The sequence below is a fragment of the Cololabis saira genome, chromosome 13 (genome assembly GCF_033807715.1).
Source record: "Cololabis saira isolate AMF1-May2022 chromosome 13, fColSai1.1, whole genome shotgun sequence".
NCBI classification, from domain to species: Eukaryota; Metazoa; Chordata; class Actinopteri; order Beloniformes; family Belonidae; genus Cololabis; species Cololabis saira.
This window is the reverse complement of record NC_084599.1, coordinates 23,026,397-23,048,402: the sequence shown is the minus strand read 5'-3', so window position 1 is coordinate 23,048,402 and position 22,006 is coordinate 23,026,397. Positions and strand designations below refer to the sequence as shown.

At 39.5% G+C, this 22,006-nt stretch overlaps 1 protein-coding gene across 3 annotated transcripts; it reads left to right on the top strand.

The window, feature by feature from the left end:
• The first annotated feature begins 993 nt into the window (after positions 1-993).
• Positions 994-20,937, top strand: ccdc50a (coiled-coil domain containing 50a). Of its 3 annotated transcripts, none has more exons than XM_061738344.1 (12): positions 994-1,290; positions 6,733-6,795; positions 9,897-10,026; positions 11,224-11,314; positions 11,719-11,821; positions 14,582-15,487; positions 16,337-16,488; positions 16,892-16,936; positions 17,253-17,396; positions 17,509-17,591; positions 17,678-17,787; positions 18,941-20,937. In XM_061738344.1, the coding sequence occupies exons 1-12, from the start codon at positions 1,236-1,238 to the stop codon at positions 18,958-18,960; spliced, it is 1,902 nt and encodes a 633-aa protein (XP_061594328.1). In that variant the 5' UTR covers positions 994-1,235; the 3' UTR covers positions 18,961-20,937. The 3 variants fall into 3 exon arrangements, with proteins under 3 accessions (XP_061594328.1, XP_061594326.1, XP_061594329.1); XM_061738342.1 differs by having other exon boundaries at positions 16,337-16,500; XM_061738345.1 differs by lacking the exon at positions 14,582-15,487 and having other exon boundaries at positions 16,337-16,500.
• Positions 20,938-22,006: the final 1,069 nt, after the last annotated feature.

Here is a 22,006-nt window from a genome sequence, read left to right as displayed (position 1 = left end):
GAGTGGGCGGGGAGGCTATGATAATGAGGCACTGTGCTGCCTGAATGATGCGATACACCGCTACGAAACTCCGGCGGAGTTAGTTGTGGGCGTGGTTTCACACATCGGAGGCCAACCGATGTAAATCGCGTTTTTGTTATGTGACGAAAGGGAGCAGAATCTGAACGGCTCGTAGAAGCCACATGACACCGGATGGATCATCCGGGCGGCTGTACAGACACTGCAGAATGAATGAATGAATGGATGAATGAATGAAAAGGGTGTAGGCTGAAGCCGTAGCTTATAATGCCTACCCTTTTTCTCTTGTGATCAGTTTAAATCTGAAACATTAGCATTGATCCGTGGAAACAAACAATCCATAAAGAAGACAAAAAATAAACAAGACAAAATATAAAATTGACGTTTCACATTCTAGAATGGTTTTGATAATATACTTTATAGTTATAGTGTTTTATATTTATTTACAATATTTTCTTTAAACATTTTCTTAAACTTGTAGATAGAACTGCACATTTTTAGGTCATTGTCACAACTATTCCATATTTATCTTGCCTTAATTGATGTACATCTCTTTTTAATATTTGTTCTTCTTGCTGTCGTCATCCCAAACATGAGTTTCCCCCTCAGGTCATAGCGGGTTTCTTTTATCTGGAACAAGTCCTGAATGCAGTTTGGAAGCAGTTTCTGCTGGGCTTTAAAGGCAAATAAAACAGTTTTCTGCTCTACTATATCATGGAGTATTATATTTAATGAAGAGATTATTTGAAAATCTATCTATCTATCTATCTATCTATCTATCTATCTATCTATCTATCTATCTATCTATCTATCTATCTATCTATCTATCTATCTATCTATCTATCTATCTATCTATCTATGTTTCAGGGTTCAACTTCTGAAATGCTTTTATTTTGAAAACCGCGCGCAGGAAGCAGCAGCAGTCAGGACTGAACCGTGTGGTGTTGCTGCAGGAGGCGTTCACGGTCAGGGAAGGAGGCGTTCACGGTCAGGGAGGGAGGCGGCGGAGAAAATCTGACACGCCAGCTTCAGCGGGGACGTATCGGGCAGAGGGTGGATACCGAAACTAATCAAAAGGGCCGTTCAGCACCTGAACCATCAATCGCGTTTATGGGTTAAGGCGATCAATCACCAGACCATCGGAAGAATCTCGGAAGTGTAATTCACCATCGGCGCTTCTTCTTCTTTTTTTTTGGTGACTAATTATCGGTGACAACATGGCAGATTGTAACGTTAGCATCGACCAGAATAAACTACCTGGAGTGAAAGAGGGTAATGTCCATTACGTCTTTCCCAATTAAATACGAATCAAGCCAGTTTGTACGATGATGGTAGCAAATGCTAATGTTAAACGAGTAAATGGACAGGTTTTTGTGTTTGGTCCTGACACTGTGATGGTTTATAGCTCAGTCTGCTAGTGGCAGCTAACACACTAAACAGATGTAGACCCTAACCAGGGTTAGGGTTTTAGCCTGGCTGCAGGTCCACATTATTGTCCTGTCAGCTTTAATGGGAAACATTTAATGCATGTAAGATAACACATTGCATCCCCCGGTTGTATGAAGTGTATTAGGTCCAGGTGAGTGTGAACAGTGATGTGAATGTTCCAGGACAGGTGACTGGTATCTGGTCACATGGCTCTGTTGTCTGAGCTATGCTGCTCAACCGGACTGACTCTCACACAACATGCATTATGTCTTGTATTGCTATTTTAGAAATTTCACTTGTCAGTACCACTCAAGGTGACAAAACTTGCTTATGATTTTTGAAAAGATCCATGTCTGTAGATGATGTTTTGGTATGATAACCCTTCCTGAGTGGCAGCTGTATCATAGTTATCAGCTCATGAAGTGATAAAGTGATACATTTCTTGAATCCTTATTGTCCTGTGAGTATTCCAGTTTTTGTATTTTGTATCTCTGTTGTTCCTAGTTGACACAGGGCTAAAAGATAGTATATCATTTAGGTGAAAATGGTGTAAAAATGTGTGTTGTTTATAGTTTAGAGTGCTGCAGTGACTTCTATGTTGGTCAGAAAGATTCACATCTTAGCTTGAATGAATGCTTCAAAGGTCCCCTTTAAAATGATACCAAAGACAATATTGTGAAACATTGACAGATATCCTGTACATGGGTCTAAACCAGGATATGCAGCAGCATCTAAAATGTAATTTTCTGGAGGGGGTGGGTAACTTCATGAGCTGATAACTATGATACAGCTGCCACTCAGGAAGGGTTATCATACCAAAACATCATCTACAGACATGGATCTTTTCAAAAATCATAAGCAAGTTTTGTCACCTTGAGTGGTACTGATATCTGGTCTGGCCCATGGACTATATACAATTTTACAAAAGTATATTGCATAAATACAGTAGGAATTGTGCTCAGAAATGACTTTGAAGGGTTGCTGTTTTGCAGGAAATGACCCATCCTGTTAGTGTGAAGCAGCTGCTCAGCAGCATGCTTGTTATTCTGGTCAGAGAGAGAAGAAACCTGCTGATTTCTCTGTTTCCAACTCAAAACATTTGAGTGCACTGCAAAAACTCAAAATCTTAACAAGAATATTTGTCTTATTTCTAGTTAAAATGTCTCATTTTTAGTAAAAAAAAATCTCATTACACCTAAAACAAGACTCATCACTGGAAAAAAACAACAATTTTCACCTGTTTCAAGTAGATTTTCACTTAAAATAAGTAGAAAAATCTGCCAGTGGAACAAGTTTTTTTTGCTTGTAATAAGAAGATAAATCTTGCCCCACTGGCAGATTTTTCTACTTATTTCAAGTGAAAATTTACTTGAAACAGGTGAAAATTGTCAAATAAGTTATTTTTCTGGTAATGACTCTTGTTTTAAGTGTAATGAGATTTTTTTTTGACTAAAAATGAGACATTTTAACTGGAAATAAGACAAATATTCCTGGTAAGATTTTGAGTTTTTGCAGTGTGACTTTGTGGAAGCCTTAACTACAGCTTGAAGCTTTAATCCTTTTGACGCTTGTAGATTGGTTTTGTTGTTAAAGCCATGATTTGCACGCTACAAAAGATGCTGTCACACAAACCAACATTGTTAGCTATTGAAAAGATAAGCTGGCGGCACAAAGTTTTAGATTTCTTGGTTAAGGAGATTAACCATATGGTGGGAAATTACTGTGTTAATCAAATTCCAACTGGCCGGAGTCATTGTGAGGCTTTGCAGAGGTCATCAGGTCATGCCCACCCCCCACGTCTTTTTAAGCATGTTTATCTCCACTCAGTAAGTCATCTGCTATCTAATTCAGTCAGTCAGTAATGCCTACAAGTAGTAAACTTCTTCAGAGCATTCACTATTGTTTATATTCCCTTTTCAGTCTTTTTATTGAGGTACAAACAGAAAATACAGTGAGAATATTGTAAGTAAGCCAAATATTCAGTTGGCTGATGATCAGCATTTTTGAAACAGTTAGCATTGAGCATAGAAAAAAAAAAAAAACTATATACAAAACAAAACCACACGATGTTCAGAACTAGATGATGAAGAGCAAACATCGGTATTTGGTGTAAACTCCTGAGCCAATTGCCCGTTAAGGAGTCCATCTTAATAAAAAGGATATTGATATTATTTAGGATTACATGCTTTTTAAGTATAAGAGGCAGATTTCTGTATTTTCTTTTTGTATCTGAAAGACACAGGTATTTATTTTCCAAACCTTGGCAAATTTCTCAAATTCCCCTCTTGTATACATGAAGCTGTCTGCTTCTGAAGACTTTGTTGATTAGAAATATTTTGATGGAGCAAAGCTGTCTCCTTCATTTCACGCTTCAAATGGACGTGCAACGTTGGTGTTCAGGTTTCTTTTCTTTTTTTTTAAAGCACTTCTCATACAGTGATAATGTGGTATTTTCGACTTGGGCCAAATAACAGTTGGGGCTAAATATTTTTGAGAACTGAGCATAGATGCTCTTAAATTGACTCAGTCATTATTTTTTTCATCAGGATTTTTCAGTTGTTTGATTAGTAATAGCCATTCTTTGTGGGTGAGTAATTTACTGTACTTACAAACCCTATTTGGTGAAAAGTTGGGACGTTTTCTCAAATGTAATCAACTGAAAACTGTTATTTAATTTCTTTTAACAGAAGTACGAATGAAATTATGTTCAGTGTTTTCATCTACCAGCATTGTATTCACTGTTTCACAAGTCAAATACAAAACCTAGAATTTGATGCCATATAATTTATAAAAAAAAGGTTTCTACAGAGGCTAAGAGCAGAGGTTTATATAGAATAATATCACTGTGGAAGATTCTTTGAGGCAGACAGGACGGAGCATTTACTGAAGCTTAAGGCTGTTTTTGAAACTACGCTGTACAACCAGCGCATTGAGCGTGCTAAATGTAGTACATTAAAAAAAACAACACGGAACAAAAAAAGATTTTGTGCTATCTCCTTGAAAATGTGCAGTGTTCAGCTGACCTCTCCACCATGTTTATCATATCCCATGATGCACCACTACGCTGGCAGTTGGTCTTTTGTTCCCAGATGTGCCGGATCATAGTCACTTTTATGGTAGGATATCTAAAACTTAACGACAACCAGACCTCAGTTTTTCATGATGTCAGCATATACTACCTCATATCTGTGGTAAGCTGTTTCAGTTTTGTTTTTTGTTTTTTTTTTTTGTTTAAAACAACAAAACATCCTAAATCTTCTTAAATGAGGGTGAGTTATGGCTCATCACTTTGTGCTAAACTCTGTCAGCAGATCCATAGGCATTTCCAAAATCTATATTTCAGTGGATAACTGAAGAGTCTGCAGAAATCTCAGTGGGTAAAGTACAAAGGTCAGAAACTACTACTTGAGAAACAATAATGCCATTATAATCAGTATATCCACATGATTTTGGGAATACTTTAGAAAACTTTTGTTACCCAAGACCTTCCACTGCTGCATCCAGTTTCCTAAAACTGTGTTGCGCAAGGAGGAAGCCGTATATCAACTCTGCAGAAATCCAGCCAAGTTCTCTCAGACTCATCTCACACACAGTAGACATGTGGTCAGATGAGTCCACGTTTAAGTTTGCTTTTTTTGGGGGGGGGGGGGGGGGGGGGTAGAAAACTTTTGGCTCTATGTGCTTGAAATGCGAGACCATCCGGGCAGCTGAAAAGTGCAAAACTGAGCCTTTCTGGCCATTGTATGTGTGTGATGGACAGGCACATATTGGGTATGTTGAGAGACGCCTACCATCAGGCCAACATCTTTTCATGTGAGGTCTATGGTTATTCTGCACAACTGTGAACACTGTTTATTGGAACAATTCACTTTGCACGTAAACACACTATATCTGTGAAGCCTGTGCTTGACTGGCCTGCTTGCACTTAAACTGTCTGAAAATGTCACAAAGGTGATGACCACAGACTGCTGAAGTGACGAATATACTTCTTCAAAAACTGTTGCAACTGGAATCCTCAGGTTCCAAATGATTGAGAAATGTATTTAAAAGAACATCCACTGTGCCTCTGTCTCAAAAAAGTGTTTTTTTTATGGTTTGTTTTGCAATGATTTGCTGGCATCAAATTCTAGATTTATCATCTCTAAATACAGTAACGTTGGTCAATGAAGACAATGAAAATAGATTATTGTGTAACTTGGCTGTTTAAGGTTAAAATTACTAAATTACAGATTTGAGTTCTTGTTGCATTTATAAAAAAAACTTTTATGGAAATAAGGGTTTCTCTACGGTGGTTGGTATATATGAGCATGATTTTATTAATTTATTTTAAATACCTGATCCGTATTCATGCCTGTGCTGTGATAGACGCACGGTGATCAAGTAAGTTGAGGTAAACGGTTAACCAAAAAACTTTTCAGTAACACAGCTGTTTCTTACTTTGTTCACTGTCAGTTTTTTGTGGGGGTGAAATGGTGGTTTCTTTTTCATAGTTTCGTTTCTTGTAATTTTGATTAAAAATAAGCATACCACTCGGCAGATGGCCGAACAATAAATCGGGCCAAATAAACACACTGCCATTGGTCTCATAAGTCAAGTTATCACATTGCTTTGTATACGGATAATAGAAGTTGGCTTCAAAACAAAACTGAATTGCAGTTTGTCAAAAAATTGCGCCATCTTTTTGTGATCTTACAATACATTTGTAAATGAACTATAAATCAATAAGAGGGAGTTTTTATTCTCCACTGTGTAGCATATGGGATTTGCCCTGCCACCTTTACTGTTGGTGAGTTTTTAATTGTATTTTGAGAAAAGCCGTGTGTGCCGTTATGTTTGAGCCTTATAGGTTTATCAGTGGCCAATACTAATCATTTAGAATGCAGGATAAAAGGTGGCCACACACACACACACAGAGTTATGTCCGCTAGTGATGAAAAACATTGTCCTAGTGCAGCCACGCTGAGGAGGCTCCCTGCACTGCAGATTTCCTGGCCTCATGAAATGATTTGTCAAGTGATGCGTAATCTGCCAGATTAATTTAATGACAGATTAATCAGTCTTTTACTAACGTGGAGGCAAATGGATTGGATTAAACTGTAAGAATGTGAAACTGCGACTGTCAGACTCTAACATCTCATGTGTTTGACTTAATTAGGCACATGGCTTAGAGTTTGATTAAATAATCAGTAAACTGCTGAAAGTAAACCAGAATAATGTTGTATACAATTCATCTGACTTTAGACCTTTTTTTTTTTTCTTCTTCCTCTTCATTCTACTTTTGCATAGTGTGCCGAGACTTCGCTGTGCTGGAGGACCACTGCCTGGCGTACAATCTTCAGGAACAAGAGAGTAAGAAAGTTCTTATTTACCATCCATATCTTTCCTTATCTCCATATTTGCAGCTCACTGGAGAGTAACTACTTCTTATCTTATTTCATACAAGAGCTGGTTCACTAACAGGAAAAAAGTGGCTTTCTTTGATGGTCTTGTGAACTAGTTAGATGAATTTCATTCGTTCTAATGAGTTAATAGAACCTCTTACCATCATATGAACAATTATGTTATGTAAGTGAAAAACAGTTTTAGGAAGCAGCTTGCTGGATTCCTTGAATGTGTGAGATCATATTTACTATCGCTTTGCACCCAGGGCAAACTCTTATGGTATAAAATTGTTTCTCTCAGTAAAAACTGATATTTTTAGACTCGCATCGACAGCAGTACAAGTCCTATTATTTAAGTATTACTGCTCTGTCATTTAAAGCAGAACAGAAAGAGAAGGTATAAATGTGTAAAGTGTGAAATCGTTGTAACTAGTGAGCATGAAAACTAAAAGTACTTCTTTCCATAACCTCAAGTACAATTCCTGCTACACTGTTTTAATGTACAGATCTCAAATCTGCCCCGACTGTGTTGCTCACTACACATCACATGTGAGCTAAGCCACCGCCACGGCCTTTAAACCTCCCAGGGGTTTGCTTTTCAAACATGTCTTTACCATGCATAAAATAAACAGACCTCACTGTAAAGTTCAACAATGCATTTTAAGCAAGTCCTCCCTACAGTTCGAAACATTGATAATAAGCAATGCAAATGATCACTTTCCTGGTCAGAACCACAGAAGTCAGAAATGTCTCAACGTGCATGTGGAACTGACCATATCTGAAGGATTTCTGGGAGGACGTTGTCCTCAATTTCACAGAGGAGCTGTTGTTTTCAGAACTTTAGGGCGTCTTGTACAGCTGTTAAGTTATGCAAAGCGGTAACCTTTCTTGTTGCACCTGCTTCATCATGACCAAGGAAGCCAGTTGCTACAGAGCAGCAAATGTGAATGTTTTGGTACGTGGAACCTCTAGAAGTTAGAAAAGATAAAATCATTACTTTTTTTTTGGTTTAATTTGAAATCACCCAATAAACCACCTTGTGAGTGTAAAAACTGTTATGAGGGTGTCTGCAAAACTGACACGTTTCCATTACAGTGTAGGTGTTTTTATTTTTTTTTTTCTTTTAAAGTTTTTTCATTTAAAGTTCCAGACACCTTCAGGGGTAACGTAAACACGCCCAGTGTGTGTGAGGAGATGAGAGCAACGCGCTTGATTGGGCGAACTGCTGCATTTATTAGTCTGGATGATATTCATTAGTGTGGGCTGCAGTTACAGCCTTCGGTCAGACTTGAATTGGAGAGATTTACTGTAATCTCACTGTGTGCGTTTGTGTCTGATAGACCTGTTTGATTCTAGTTAGCTATGTGTTGTTGCTTCATGCTTCATTAGATGAAATAATACATGCATCTGAAATCATGTGTGAATAATTAACTGCATATTTTTCACATGATTTCAAAGAGGCACTTCAAAGAGGGACTTTCTATGGAGGGTGTGTTCCTCTGCCACTAGCTGAGAAGACATTTTCTGCCAAGAGGCTCTGCCAAATATAGACTTGGTCTAAACAAGACATTCCTTTCATTATTTACAATTGCGTGTCTGCAGATAGCCCAAATGACCAGCGCACCTTCACTTTTCCCTCACTTATCCTTCACCTCTACTCACTCGTGTAGACAAAACGGGACCAATAAGAAAAGGTTATTCCTTTTTTTTAAGTCTGGATACATTTCTATTGTAATTGGTAGAAAACAATAGATGTTTCTTACTGGAGGTTAATTATGTGGCAGACTGCCAAATTACGACAGCCTGTCCATATCAGCTTTAATCATTGTTGTATTTCTTGGCTGCATCTTTTTATTATTAACCTTTTTAAGGCCCTGGTGATCTACACCCAACGTTCTTTCTCCTTTGCTCCTTTGTTGCAAAAACTAGTCTGATTTGTGCTATCAAAAAATGTAATTTCACATTTGACCCTGGAGATTTCAGAAGAATCTGATATGCAGTGTTAGTTTTTTTTGTTTTTGTTCTTTTTTCCATGGATGGCCATCCCAAAAGAGGCTTTTCATGCCGACCTAATATGGGTAATAGAGGTAATGGCAGGCTTGTATTTTCATTAAAAATGTTGAACTTGCAAAACTCTAAAGCAATAAACGTGGGATGGAAAATATTCCTGTACAGCTATTATAGCAGAAGAGCTTTCTTCATTTGAGTGTACAGCTCTCTGTTGACATGCTGGAATTTTTTACAGTATGTTTTTATCATCTTGAGACTTTTCTGAGTCCTGTTAAAGCTCTTCAAAGAATTTTTAGAATGAATGACCTTTCTAGGTAAAAAAAATAAAGAACCAGTCAGTTTCCCTTCTGAAAATGGATAAATGATGGCCTCATCTTAGGTAGTGACATCAGTTGTGCCTTCAAATGTTTGTTTGTTTTTGTTTTTTTGTGAGGTGCCATAAACGGATCCAAAAGAAAAATCAATGTCAACCCCCTTTTTTTTTTTTCTTTTTTTTTTAATATATATACACCGGCACAGCTGTGACTTTGTTTCCGCTTTCAATCTCACCAGTCGGAAGCAGAAACTTTTATAGAGCTTCTCACAGTTAAATTGACAGATGTAATTTGGTCTCTTTCACATGAAAGCTGGGATCAGATCAATAGCTGGGTGATGTGGAGCCAGCTGGTGAGTGATGCTGTCCATGCTTACAAGCTGCTTGGAGTGCGTCAGCAAGCAGGATTTATTATCCGTTATGTCCACGACATGTCGTCACACAGCCTTGGAAAGACGCCTCAGCTGCAAACCTTCATTTCTCAGAGACTAGAAGCGCGCTCTGTTCATTACGCTGACTGAAACGTCTGTGTCCTCAACGTTTATCTTGTCTTCAGCAGACCATCTTCAAAACTCTGCTGCTCCTCACAGAAGAAAGCATAAAATAAATGTGGTTCTGTAAATAAACTTCCCAATCCCATTTTATTTTTTTTCTTTCTTATTAATGGTGCAGCCCAGTTTGCTGATCTACTCAGGCTTGTGTGTACACAGTTTTAAGGGACGTTTTTGTCATATTTGTGTCTACAGTCGAGAGCCACTTGGCCTCCAACGTCCATAAGAACCGCCTGGTGCAGAAAGACCTGATGGTTGCCAAGAAGCTGCAAGAAGAGGAAGATGAGAGGGCCAAGGTCCAGAAGCAGAAACAACACACTGACATGTAGGTGTCTCCCATACACCAATACATCACTATACCAGTTAAAGGCCAAAACTACACTGTTTTTTAGTTTCTTTTTGTTTGAGTTTGAGAGTGCTGGAATAGATCACATCAGGTCTGCTTGCCAGATGGATGTATTTCCACAGAAACATGCAATAGAAGACACAAGCGGTATTGGCAGATCAGTCCAGGTACTTCCTGTGTGGTATGTTCTGCAGCTGTGAGAGACAACCATGCTTCTTAAGGGGTTACGGTCAGCAACAGCTGCACGTCCAAAGCCGTGCAGTGTCCGCAGGTTCTAAACCAATGTGGCTTTTTCAGTCAAGCTTCGGTGCCCACATTTAAACACGGTGAAGTGTTGCAGTTGCTTCTCTTTCGGCCCAGACTCTCTGGGCTGCATAAAACCTTTTAAAAGTTCTCTTTTCTCCTCTGCTATTTTTATCAACATGCTATTGCAGACTTGGTGAGATCACTCTTTGAAATACTGTTTAAACATACAAACATAGACGGCTCAAGTGCCGACATGGAGCTTCTACGGAGAGACCAGGACGTAAATCATTCATGCTGGCCAGTGCTGCTTTTCATGCCGCTCGCTCTCACTGTTTTCCATCCTGCGTTTGACACTCAGTGCCAGTACATCTATGCTCAGTCTCACACACACAGTACAGAAAAAAGTTTTTATTCTTGTAAACTCTCATGAAGATGCTGCAGTTACTTTACTTTCGGTGGTTTACAGGTTCAGTGCAGGGTGCACGAACTCTTCTAGTGTTGTATATCAGCAATAAAACTCACGTTTGTCAGAGCAGACAGAAGAGGTTGTTTTTTTTTTGTTGTTTTTATTTGTAGCAGCCCTCTTGACAGATGGTGTTGTTAACTGAATCTTGTTGCTTGGTGATTAGTGATTCAAGTTGAGCTTTTAACATGAACATCACAACAACATCCCGCCAGAGGATCACATGCGGCTTCTGTCTACTGCTCGGTGGCTTCAATACTGACAAGATCACAGACCTGAAAATGTATTTTTGAAATAAGAAAAAGAAGAAATAAGATGGACTCGTTTATAGATTTAATGATTCTATTTAACGATTATAAATTGTTTATAATGTAAATTCAGATGAGAATAACAGTTTCATCAACATACTTACATTTGATATTTTATCCCCTCTTGATTTATTGCACACAAATCTGTTGGAAAACCAGTGCGCAGCAAGATAATGAGATTGCACAGGAGATTCAGGAAGAACTGCTCCGACAGGCAGAGCATCAGCGACAGCAAGAAGAGAAGGATGCGGTAAGAAACGCACACTCGTGTCACAGTTCTGCCCGTTCACGTCCAGTGCTCGTTATTCCGTTTCTACACATCAGTTGTGTGGCTTCTGTTATCAACTGTATTTTTATTTTTAACCATAGCATCATATTCACAATATTTGTGTTTCACTTCATTAACAGCAGAGATTTGAGAATGCTCTGACGATATATTAAGTGGTTAGTCCTCTCCATCAACTCTAGATAAAGCTCCATGTTAATGGGGAAAAAGCGCCATTTGGCTTGAAAGCTGCAACACACTTTGTTTTTCTTCACTGAAATATCAAAGGATGATGCATTCCTCATCTGTGATGTATCAAAACAGAGTGACACGTTTATTGGAGATGGGCCATGTTTCTGTTTACGAGGCATGTTCTTGTTTACTTGTAGGCCATTGCTCGTAAGCTGCAGGAGAAGGAGATGAAAGAGGAAAGGAGGAGACAGAAGCAGATGGATTCAAACCTTGAGGAGGAGTACTTTGAGGATCACGGAGGTGGGAAGAGCTCTGACTCATGTCGATGTGTGGCAGTTTCTGTTTCTCTCTGTCTGCCACTCAGTTTTGAACACAATTTGTTGTCTGTATGAAAACAAGGGTGAAGATGGCTTTTTCTTCCAGTGCACCTTTTTTCTTCTTTTTTTTTTTTTCTTAATATCTCTAAATGTGTTAGGGGATGCTTTTTATGTTCCACTGAGCTGGAGATTGTTGGTAACTCAAAGCAAAGATTTTGGCTGGTGAAAGACACACTCACTTTCACACACACCCCCACAGGACCTTAAGAAAACTCATCGATTAAGGTTTTACTAACCATTCATATATATGGGAGGCCTTTTTATAAATGCATCATTTAGCTTGAAGGAATGCTTTGCATGTTTCTGCTGAGAAATAATTAGTAATTGTTGCTCTCATTAAAGAACAGCAGCCGGCGTAAATGAGCCAAGCCCTGATCCAGATCCAGAACCTCTTATTCTTGTTTTAATGAATACAAACACAGGAAACATTTTGTTTCCCGCACCTTTCAAAAATCGTTCCCCATCTTTCTGGATGTTTTCTTCGATGTTTTTAATCCTTCTTTAAACAAGCATCATCTTGTCAGTCTGTGTCAGCTTTTGTATTTCAAGTTTAGCCCCCGCCACCCCCCGTAGGATGACTCATTCCTTTGCCTTGCAATAGCTGATTGATTTTTCTTTTGCAGGACAAACACTGGCTTTTAATCTTTTACTGTTTTTGTAAGTTGCTCACCTGTTACAAAGCTCAGCCTTGCACCCTGTCTGTGTTGAGAAATGCAGTCAGGTTTGTGTAAAAACAATTTGTTTGGAGAAAAAAAAAATGTGGCTCAGTTTGTCTTCATGAGGTTTTGCTGCTACTGAAATGTTCCAGACATGTGGCGGTGCAGTGTCGAGCTCAGAGCCCAGTCTCGTGTACTTCTTGGATTGTGGGTGTGACTTTGACTGTTGGAGGGAACCCGGCTGTTTTTCCTCGCAGCTGTCTCTGCCTGCTCCATCTAACGTGGCAGATTGACTCCTACTTTCTGTCTAAACACTCGAGGTTTATATGTTTTTATTTATTTTCCTCTTTCTAAAACCTGACAGGTGGCACAGGTTACCTCGCTCATGTTACTCTTTGTTGACAGGTGAATTAGCTGTTTTTAATATTTCGGTGATCAGCAGATATTAACGATAGAGATCTTGGGACTGAATCATATTCTATTGGTAAATGTTTCAGAATGCTGCTTGAAGTGCATACAGCTTTGTGTAGACAACAAACATTGGCCTCTTTGTTGACATGAACGGGGCAGGGCAAGTGTCTGCCGCTTTGTATGAACTACATACAATTCATCTGGGTGATTTACCTCCTTACAACTATTTAAGAAAGAAGGGAATTTCATAGGCACTAAGCTTCTTGTCTGTGCCCGGACTTGAATATGGCAGCTCAACTGTGTTTACTATAGCCCTGGAAGATCGACCCCTCACAAAATGTCCCTGCTGAGTTGGTGGGAATGGAAACTGGATAAGCGGGACTGTGCTCGCGGCAGGAAACAGGTTTAATTGCAGTTGTTTACTCTGCATTTTGCACTGTACGGAAACCTTTTTTTTTTAATGCATTTTACAAGGTCACTTTTAAGCACAAATAATCTCCATAACCCTTATGCAGTAAATTGTAATAATCAATATAATAGCATCAATTTTAAGAAAAAGTAATTGTTTTTAAACGTCCGTTGTGCAGATGACATCATAAAGAGCATAGATGACCAGCTGGGTCATTGACTTTATTAAATGGTGGAAAATGTGGAAATTAGTTTAATCCAGCTGTTTTGTTTCATACAGGTGAATGAAGCTGATTATGGAAATTAGAAAGACATGATCTGAGAAGGGTTCAGTAAAAGTGATCCTACAATTAATTGCAAAATTCCTGTTCATTGGGCCTCGTAATTCGCGGCTTCTCCCGGAAAGGCCGGGCTTCAGGCTGTGTTTGTTGTAACGCAGTGAATCGCAGCTCCAAACAGACTAGCTCCATGATGCAGCAGCAGTCTCCACTTGACTTATGCCCAAAGAGAGAGAGCGAGAGGGATAAAACAAAGTAAATGTCACAAACTCATCCTGTCACTCTGGGCAGGTACAAGGTAGCCAAGCGGTTTTTCCTTTTTTCTTTAAAAACATTTTGACAATTGGATTTGAAGCTCCGTGTAAGATAACAAACTCCTTTGCAGTGACTCACTGGCGAGGACTGCCTGCGCCTTGTGCTTCCTCATTGTTTTTTCCTCTTTTGTTCTCATTTAAACTTTCAACTGCCACACACCAACTTTCTACTGTTCCGTCGCAAGGATACTTGGTCATCCATGCCTTTTTATTATTTTGAATAATTGTTTTTTTTATGTAGATTTACGTTCATTTTTTAGTTCTTAAGGAAACACTGTCTTTTTAAAGTATATTATTAAACATCAGTTCTCTTAAGACTAACTTTCCTTTCTTTTATTTAGACTCCACACATGTGCTTCTTCTTTCTGAACTATATTGTCATTTTTCTGGTAGAAAAACACATTTCTGGTTTTGTTAGGTGCAACTTTGAGAATAACATTTGATATCTACCGCATGTTCTTCATCCTTTAACTTCCATCATCTCTCAGGTTTTGGTTTCAACCCAGTGCTTACTAACAGTCTCGGCTTACAGTATATCATTCCTGTCTGTTTTTCACTTTGCCATGTCTCATCTCATCAACCATCACCGTCGTTCCCTCCACTCCACCCTGCCCAGCTGCAAGACCCCTAGACGTGGACAAACATTCCCACAAAAAATCAAGTTCTCCTGATCGCTATGACGCGTACGCTCCCTCGCGCCCACGCCGGAACAACTCTCCAGAATATTATTCAACCGAACCTAAACGGACCAGGTACCCAAAAGTGGACTCTGTAGCGCCCCACAGCCACTCCAGATACCCTGAGCACTCCCTGGTGGCAGAAGGAGGGCGTAGCAGGCTTGCAGATCCGTACCCGGAGCACCTGCTTCCCTCCAGAGGCAAGCAAGGAGACAGGTATCCAGAGTATGAGCCTGCACACACTGATGGAGACAAGGATCCAGGGGGTAGTAGGGACACAGAAAGAGTTGTGAGGAGGAAGGAGAGACCAGCAAGACCACCTCCACCACAGACTCTCAAAGACAGAGACAACGGCTATGACAGAGGGAGGCACAAGTATGACAGAGATGGTGCAAGAGAACAGGAATGGGAGAGGCATTTGGCAAAAGACCACAGGAGAGGCAGGGAGCAAGATCTCAGGCATGCAAGAGACAGGGAAAAATCCAGAGAGAGAGAATACACTGGGCCCAGGCATGCAGAGAGAGATGGAGACAGACGGAGACAAAAAGAGAGAGACGGACAACGAGCGAGAACCAGGAGCAGGGAGAGACGACTTGAAGAGGACCCGTTTGGTCCCGAACACAGGGGGGACGGGCCGAGGGAGAGAAGCTCCACCTGGGAGGAGAATGAATATGATGGGCAGAGGAAGGACGGGAGCCGGCAGCGTGTTCGCTCCAACACCTACGAGGTCTCCGACAATTTCAAGAAGGATGAAGTACGAGGGAACAACGGGGAGTTGTGGGAACACCGACACGGGGAGGGGCACGGCAGGGAGCGCAGTCATAGTCAACCAAACCGAGAGACAGGTACCACCCCGAGCTCCCGCCTGGGCTCTGCAGGGTTGTTTGTGTGGTGTGCTGGCATTGCTTTCTGCTGTGGGGGTGTTGATCTAACACGAGTCACTAATGAAAACACTGATTGTCTTTAATAAAACTCACAATGATCCCAGTCCTTTCTGACAACAGGTTTTCATGGTTTGAAATGGTTTGTAGCTCTTGTTTTGTGGGGTTGTCTCTTTCCTGCATCGCTTGTTCCTGGGTTGTAACAGTGAGGATTACACAGAGCTGCCACTAACGTACGCTCTTGTTTTCCAGTAGAAGTAGCTTCATGGCTTTGATGAACTGAAATGGTTGGCATTTACAAAGGGTTTCAGGGCTGCCGAGCTGGTTTTCAAAAGTAAATATAAGAACTGCATCAGGTCCATCAAATTCCTGCTCACACTTGATTTAACTCCTGTTATCTTATCGTAAGCAGTTAAAACTATCAAAACACAATCGAGCACCAGTGGAGATGCCCTGCAGCCCTTTTTAAGTACCTTATGGGTTTAATCTAGTAAAATATGCCATTGTGATGAGCAAGATGATGATTTATCGCCTAAAGAAACAATTATTTTCAAAGTTAATTATCATTTTTTTTATATAATTTTCATATGTGTGTCATTAGATAAATCACTTACGGTAAGTTATTTTTTTGATTCACAACTACCCATTAGGGAAAAGTCCCCAATTTTAAATCTAATTATTCTGGGTAATTTTGGAAATCATTTTGGACATTTATGGAGGAAAATTTTACAGCCCGTTCATTTCTTTAAATGGACAAAATCAGAAGTTATAATCTGATTATTTTCCCTTTTTATGATCTGATTGGAACTCCAGGTCGTATTGTGCACAAAGGAAGTGGAGCAGTTGTAGCAGAAACTGAGTACGGACTAGGCGAGGCCACCAAGGGTTTGACCAAGCTTGACCTCCGCGAGCAGGAGCTAAAAGACATGGAAGTGGCTCGAAAACTGCAAGAGGAGGAACTCAAGGTGAAGAACAAGGCCAGTGACAGACTCACTCTCAAGCACAAATACCAGGAAAAAGATGAACTATAAATGTGAAATATGAAAAGAAAATGCAGAATGTTGACACTACTGTTAAATGGCAAATTAGCTGAATTTAAGTTCTTTTTTTTTTTTGTTTTTTTTTTTAAAGCATGTTTTAGATTTAAAAACATATTTACCTTTAAAAAAAACACCCTGCCATGAATGATTCCCACTTGTCTTTCATTTATTTTTTGAATGAGATTCCGTCAGTTAACATTTTTGTTGTTTTTATGACCTACATAACTTAGTCATCCTGAATGTTTAAAAATATTACTTATGTTGCATAGTTTTCAGCGTAGGGACAATGTAACTTTGATTGTTTGTTTTTTTTTTTTTTTAATTTTAGGCAAGCAAAATGCACGTGCGTGCAGCCCAAGTGGCGCAGGATGAGGTAGGTTGGCAAGTCTGGAAAGATGTATTTATTTTAAATGTTGTCTGTTCTGTTTTTACATTCCTTCATTTCCTGAATTCAGCTGGTTGGTTCAGCTTTATTGACATATAATCCTGAGTCTATAAAAGCAAGAATTATGTAAGATGAAATAAAAAGCCTAATTTTGGAAGTGAAGGATGGTAATTGGTGCTCTCTGAAATAGGCAGGCTGTGATCTCTGTTTTCTGATCTTTTGGGGTTGGAATTGTGTCATATGATAGCCGCAGTGCCTACACAAGAAATCCTGTTGGACATGGAGTGTTTTCTTTCTTTGGCAGGAAATCGCCCGACTCCTGATGGAAAAAGAGAAGAAGGAGTACAAGAAAAACCGAGACCGGGAGAAAGAGAAGGAGAGGGAGAGGGAGAGGTTGGCCATGGAAAGGATGGCAATGGAGAGGAGGCGGCATGAAGGAGACTACAGGGTAATTTTGCAAAGCCACACTTATTTTGCATGCGGTTAGTGGTAAATTATTTTCTTATATTGTATACAAGTCTATTTCCACTCTAGAGTCATCATTTTTGTTTTATTTCCAGCCAAATTCGGAGGAAGTTGTGCGGCCCAGGACACGAGATGAGTATGAATACCAGAAGCACAGAAACCACAACAAACCTGGCGGGTAAAATACCCAACCGAAGAGTGAATATTTCTACTCGGTCATGAAGGATCTTTGATTTTTGTGTTCTGTCTCTCCATCTGTCTCAGGCCTCCTCAGCCTCGTACACATGACTATGAGAATGTGCACTCGGGCTACGGCTACGCAGACCCCGCTGTAGCCTCTCGCCCCCCAGCAAGACCCGAAGCTGCTTACAAAGGTACCTCACTGTGTACTTAATCCTTAATATGATACTTTTTAAGATTAATGGAACACTTGCACATGAAATCCATTTGTTTCAGCGGCGTATGCATCTTCTTTTTTCCTGTTGGAGTTTTTTAACACCTCGAAGAGATTAGTTTCACCTGATCATCATGGTAGAGGAGAGAAAAGAAAAAAATAATTTTCCCCAAGAAATTTATATATTTTTTAAAATCTAGAAATAATTGTGTTTTCATTAGCTTTTTTTTTTTTTTTTTATCTAGTGTGCCGGAAAAAGTTGTCTTTTGAGAAGTTTTTAATCTTGTTAACGTGTTCATAAGTTCTTTTTCTTATGTTTATTTGTTTGTGCATGTTTGCTTCATTATGTATCAAGAGCAATATGGGATTTCACTCTCATGGCTGTTGATTTCTGCTATTAATCTGCACCATGTACAGCACTAAAACGGCAAGGTTGCGAGGCCCGTGTGTCCACGTACATGATTAGAGGAACCAACACTCAAGTACAAGCGGGCACGTTTGCAGTTCCTGTACCGAAGTGGTGAATGTGATGGGCTGCGAGTACGTGCTCTGGCTGCAGACTGTGAAGTGGAGCTTCACTTCAGAACAGAAACGTGTGACTCTGCAGAACCTTGCCCATATATTCAGGCTCACATGTTTCCTGGTCTTGAGTGGAGTTCCAGTTTCCTAATGTCTTCATTGTGTGCAGCCAGATGTTCTTGAAGCTGCGGGCCACAGCTCCCCAGAACACCTGCCTGACACACCTGTTGCCGTTGTTTCACTGAAAGATGGGGCAGGTTAGGCTCTCATGATCTCCTCAGGGATGTGAGCCGGGCCACATGGGCATAGGCCATGGGTTGTGCTTTCTTATTTTGTGCCAAAAAGTAAATAGTTTAAAGAACATCAGGTGAGTCCTTAGGGTTTTAATCATTTCTGAAGCGGTACCGGTACTGGTGCAGACAGATGCCATAACTTGCTCCTGAATTTCCCTGAGGAAAAAATATACAATTAATGTACATGTATACATTAATTTGCTTCAACTGGAAGAGTTGTTGAATGTATTAAATAAAACGTCCTACCAGTGAGTTGATAAGGATTAAGTGAAGCTGGTGAATCAAACGGCTAATCAAGGAAAACTCTTTCTCGTTCTCCAGGTGCCTACCACAAGCGGTGACTCAGGCTCTACAATGTCCAGATGTGGTGTCAGTCCTACTTCATCCTTATTATTTTTATTCAATTTTATTTTATCTTGCTGTTTTCAACCATTCACTTTTCTTGTTTTTGTTGCCAAAAGCCTTGGGACAATCTGCTTAGTTGGAAATAGAAATGGAAATGTCTTTTTTTTTTTATTGTTTGGTTGTTGTTTTTTTTGCTCTTTTTAAACCCTCCAAGGTTAGCTTTGAGCTGACAAAGTAAGTCTGAGTGCTGGAACCACATTCAGAAGTTCTTTTTTTTTTTTTTTTTTTAATTTATATTAATTTGTAAATTGTGAGTAATATAATTATTTTAATTGACTTGGCATTAAGACTAGCCAAAAGAGCAGAACAGTCTGGCGACATAACGTCCCTTGATTTGTAGCTGTTGAAGTAGAGGAACTGGCTCTTCACCTGCTGTTGTCATATTGTGCTATTCGTCCCATTTGTGGACCATGCTATTACAAGGGCTTAAGGCCTGAGCTGGATATACTATAACCATGCAAGTTCTTCATAACTCTTACTGGACACAGTCCAGGCTGGCTGCTGCAGTGTCTTAGATAACGTGGCAGCTGCTTTTTACACCTGAGCTGTGTTGCTGTGCAGCCATCTGACCCTCTTCATGTGCCACACAGCCTGTGAATCTGGAAGGATTCATTTCTGTTGTTGTATTATAGTAAAATTAAAGACAATTAAAAAAAAAAGCCTTTATCACCTTGATGGTAGTTCTGGCTTTGTTTGTATGTGTTCCAGTGTGGAGAAGTTGGAGCTCTGTGATGATACATTGACATGATCAAGCTGTTGGCTGTCTTCGTCTGCTTTGTCGGGGGGGGGGGACTTTTTAGTCCCCTTAAACTGAAAGTGGTCTGACTGTATATGAACCACTGTTTCTCTGCATGTTTACTGAGTGTACAACTGTGTACATGCATTTCAGCTCTGTAGAAATTAATCTGGCTTCTCAATCTAAAAGGGCTAAAGCCACAAAAAGCCAATACTCTTTGTAAATGAACAAAAATATCTACTCACCCGTATTATACTTCTGTACAAAATGACACGTTTTTGCCGTTTTTCTCATATCAGCTTGTCATTTTACAATCCAAAACTGAAATGCATGTATGTTGCTTGTCTGTTAAACTGAATTCATGTTTTTTTTTTTGCTCTTTTTTTTTTTGTTTTTACTTGTGCCATCCTATTGTATCACATAATTATGGAAAATGGTTGACTCTGAAATATTACTTTGTACCAGTTCTTTTTTTTTTTTCACAAAGGGACCTTTATTTATTTTTATACAATATTTTACTGATTTTTATTTTTTTCCCCTCACATTGTTCTCTTGATTTCATCCAAAGTTTCCCACTGTCACTTCCAGTTCTTTGTCTCGGACTGAAAGACGGACATTACTTCCTGCCTGCAGAAAAGGCAAAATATTTTCACAATACAGGACAAGTTCATCTGGATGAAGGGAAATCAGTCACATTCCAGTTCAAACTGGCCCATTTCACTGTTTCTTGACCTGCAATTTTCTGTTCATATTGAATAATGAAAATGAAAGAGCACAGTTAATCATCAGTTTACAAAAATGTTTGCACTGGCAACAAAATGATTCACTCTTGGGACATTTGGTGTTGGTTTCAAGTACGAAGTGAATGGTAGTAAATGTTATGCTCGGGATCCATAGCATGTTCCCCGGTTGTGAGAAGACACTTTGCCAAGTGTGATGTGTTTGTATTGCAGAGGATAAACTGATGAATTTAATTTTGTATACATCAATTGCCCTTGACAGAATGGGATGTGTGCCAAATGATATCTTAATTTCCAGGGACTTAAATGAGAAGGAAAAGTAAAACAAAAGCAGCAAAGTTGTATCAGTCCCCCGCTCCTTGTAAGGTGGGACTGGATTTCTGAGGGGAACAACTTTGTAAACACTGACAGTTGAGGATTAAAGATATATATGAAAATGTGACCAAGATGTCTTTTATATTTGTATGTTGTGCATCAGGAATTATTTTGCATTTCAGAATCCCGAACCCTGAATGTGCTCTGCCATGCCCATTTACCTGCTCCAACAGACCAGATTCATATGAATTGATGACAGCTTGTGATGTTACGCAGAAACTTGTCTGTAAGCCCATAGTTTTACTCAGTTCCAGGGAAGTGTCCAAAATAGGGAGGCGAGTCCTCAGGACAAAGATTAGAAATCACTGGGTTGGATCAAATATCAGGTAACATTTGGACATTGGACTTGGAAACTACAAATATTTAAATGTGCGCCTCAAGTGGCACAATTTGTCAACAAAAGCTCTTAAAAGTTGTAAATGCAAAAATTCAAGAGGTCAAAGGTGGCTCAGTATCCATCATCTTCTGATATTTGAGTCTGACAGTGAGATTTGACCCAAAGCTGTTAAGGGCCTTGAGGCCATTTCTTTAATGTAGAAAGACCTTCTACCTTCATGTAAAACATAAAAATATCAGCATTTCACTGCTGGGTGTATCAGAAAAGGGTTGTTCTTAAATGCTTTAAATTATTTACTCAACCACAAAGGTGATACAGTGACAAGTTGTACAGGTTTTAAGCTTCCTTGTAGCTATGGGACTTTATACACTACTTGAATTTGTGCCAAATCAAATATGCAAAGCACAACCAAGTAAGAACATACTGTTTCAATCACAATTAAACCCCAACTGCAAATTAGGTTTATTGGCAAAATATACAAACTAGAAGCTGTTTGCAATAAATCAAATACCAAATTAATTAGCTAAACAATATTACAAGTGGTTTCTCTGAATTCAACACAAAATGCCACTTTTAATGAACACTACAATCTCAAAATTATTCAACCCCTTCATGACAAGATTCTTTAGTAGGCCTACTTATTAGAGCACCCTTTTGCTATTATGACCTGCTGCAAGCCCGACACCAGCTTCTGGCAGCTTTCCTGGGGAATCTTAAACCGTTTCTCATGGACAAAGGCCTTCATTTCACTAATGTTCCTGTTTGCGTGCTGCAACTGCTTTTCTCAAATCCCA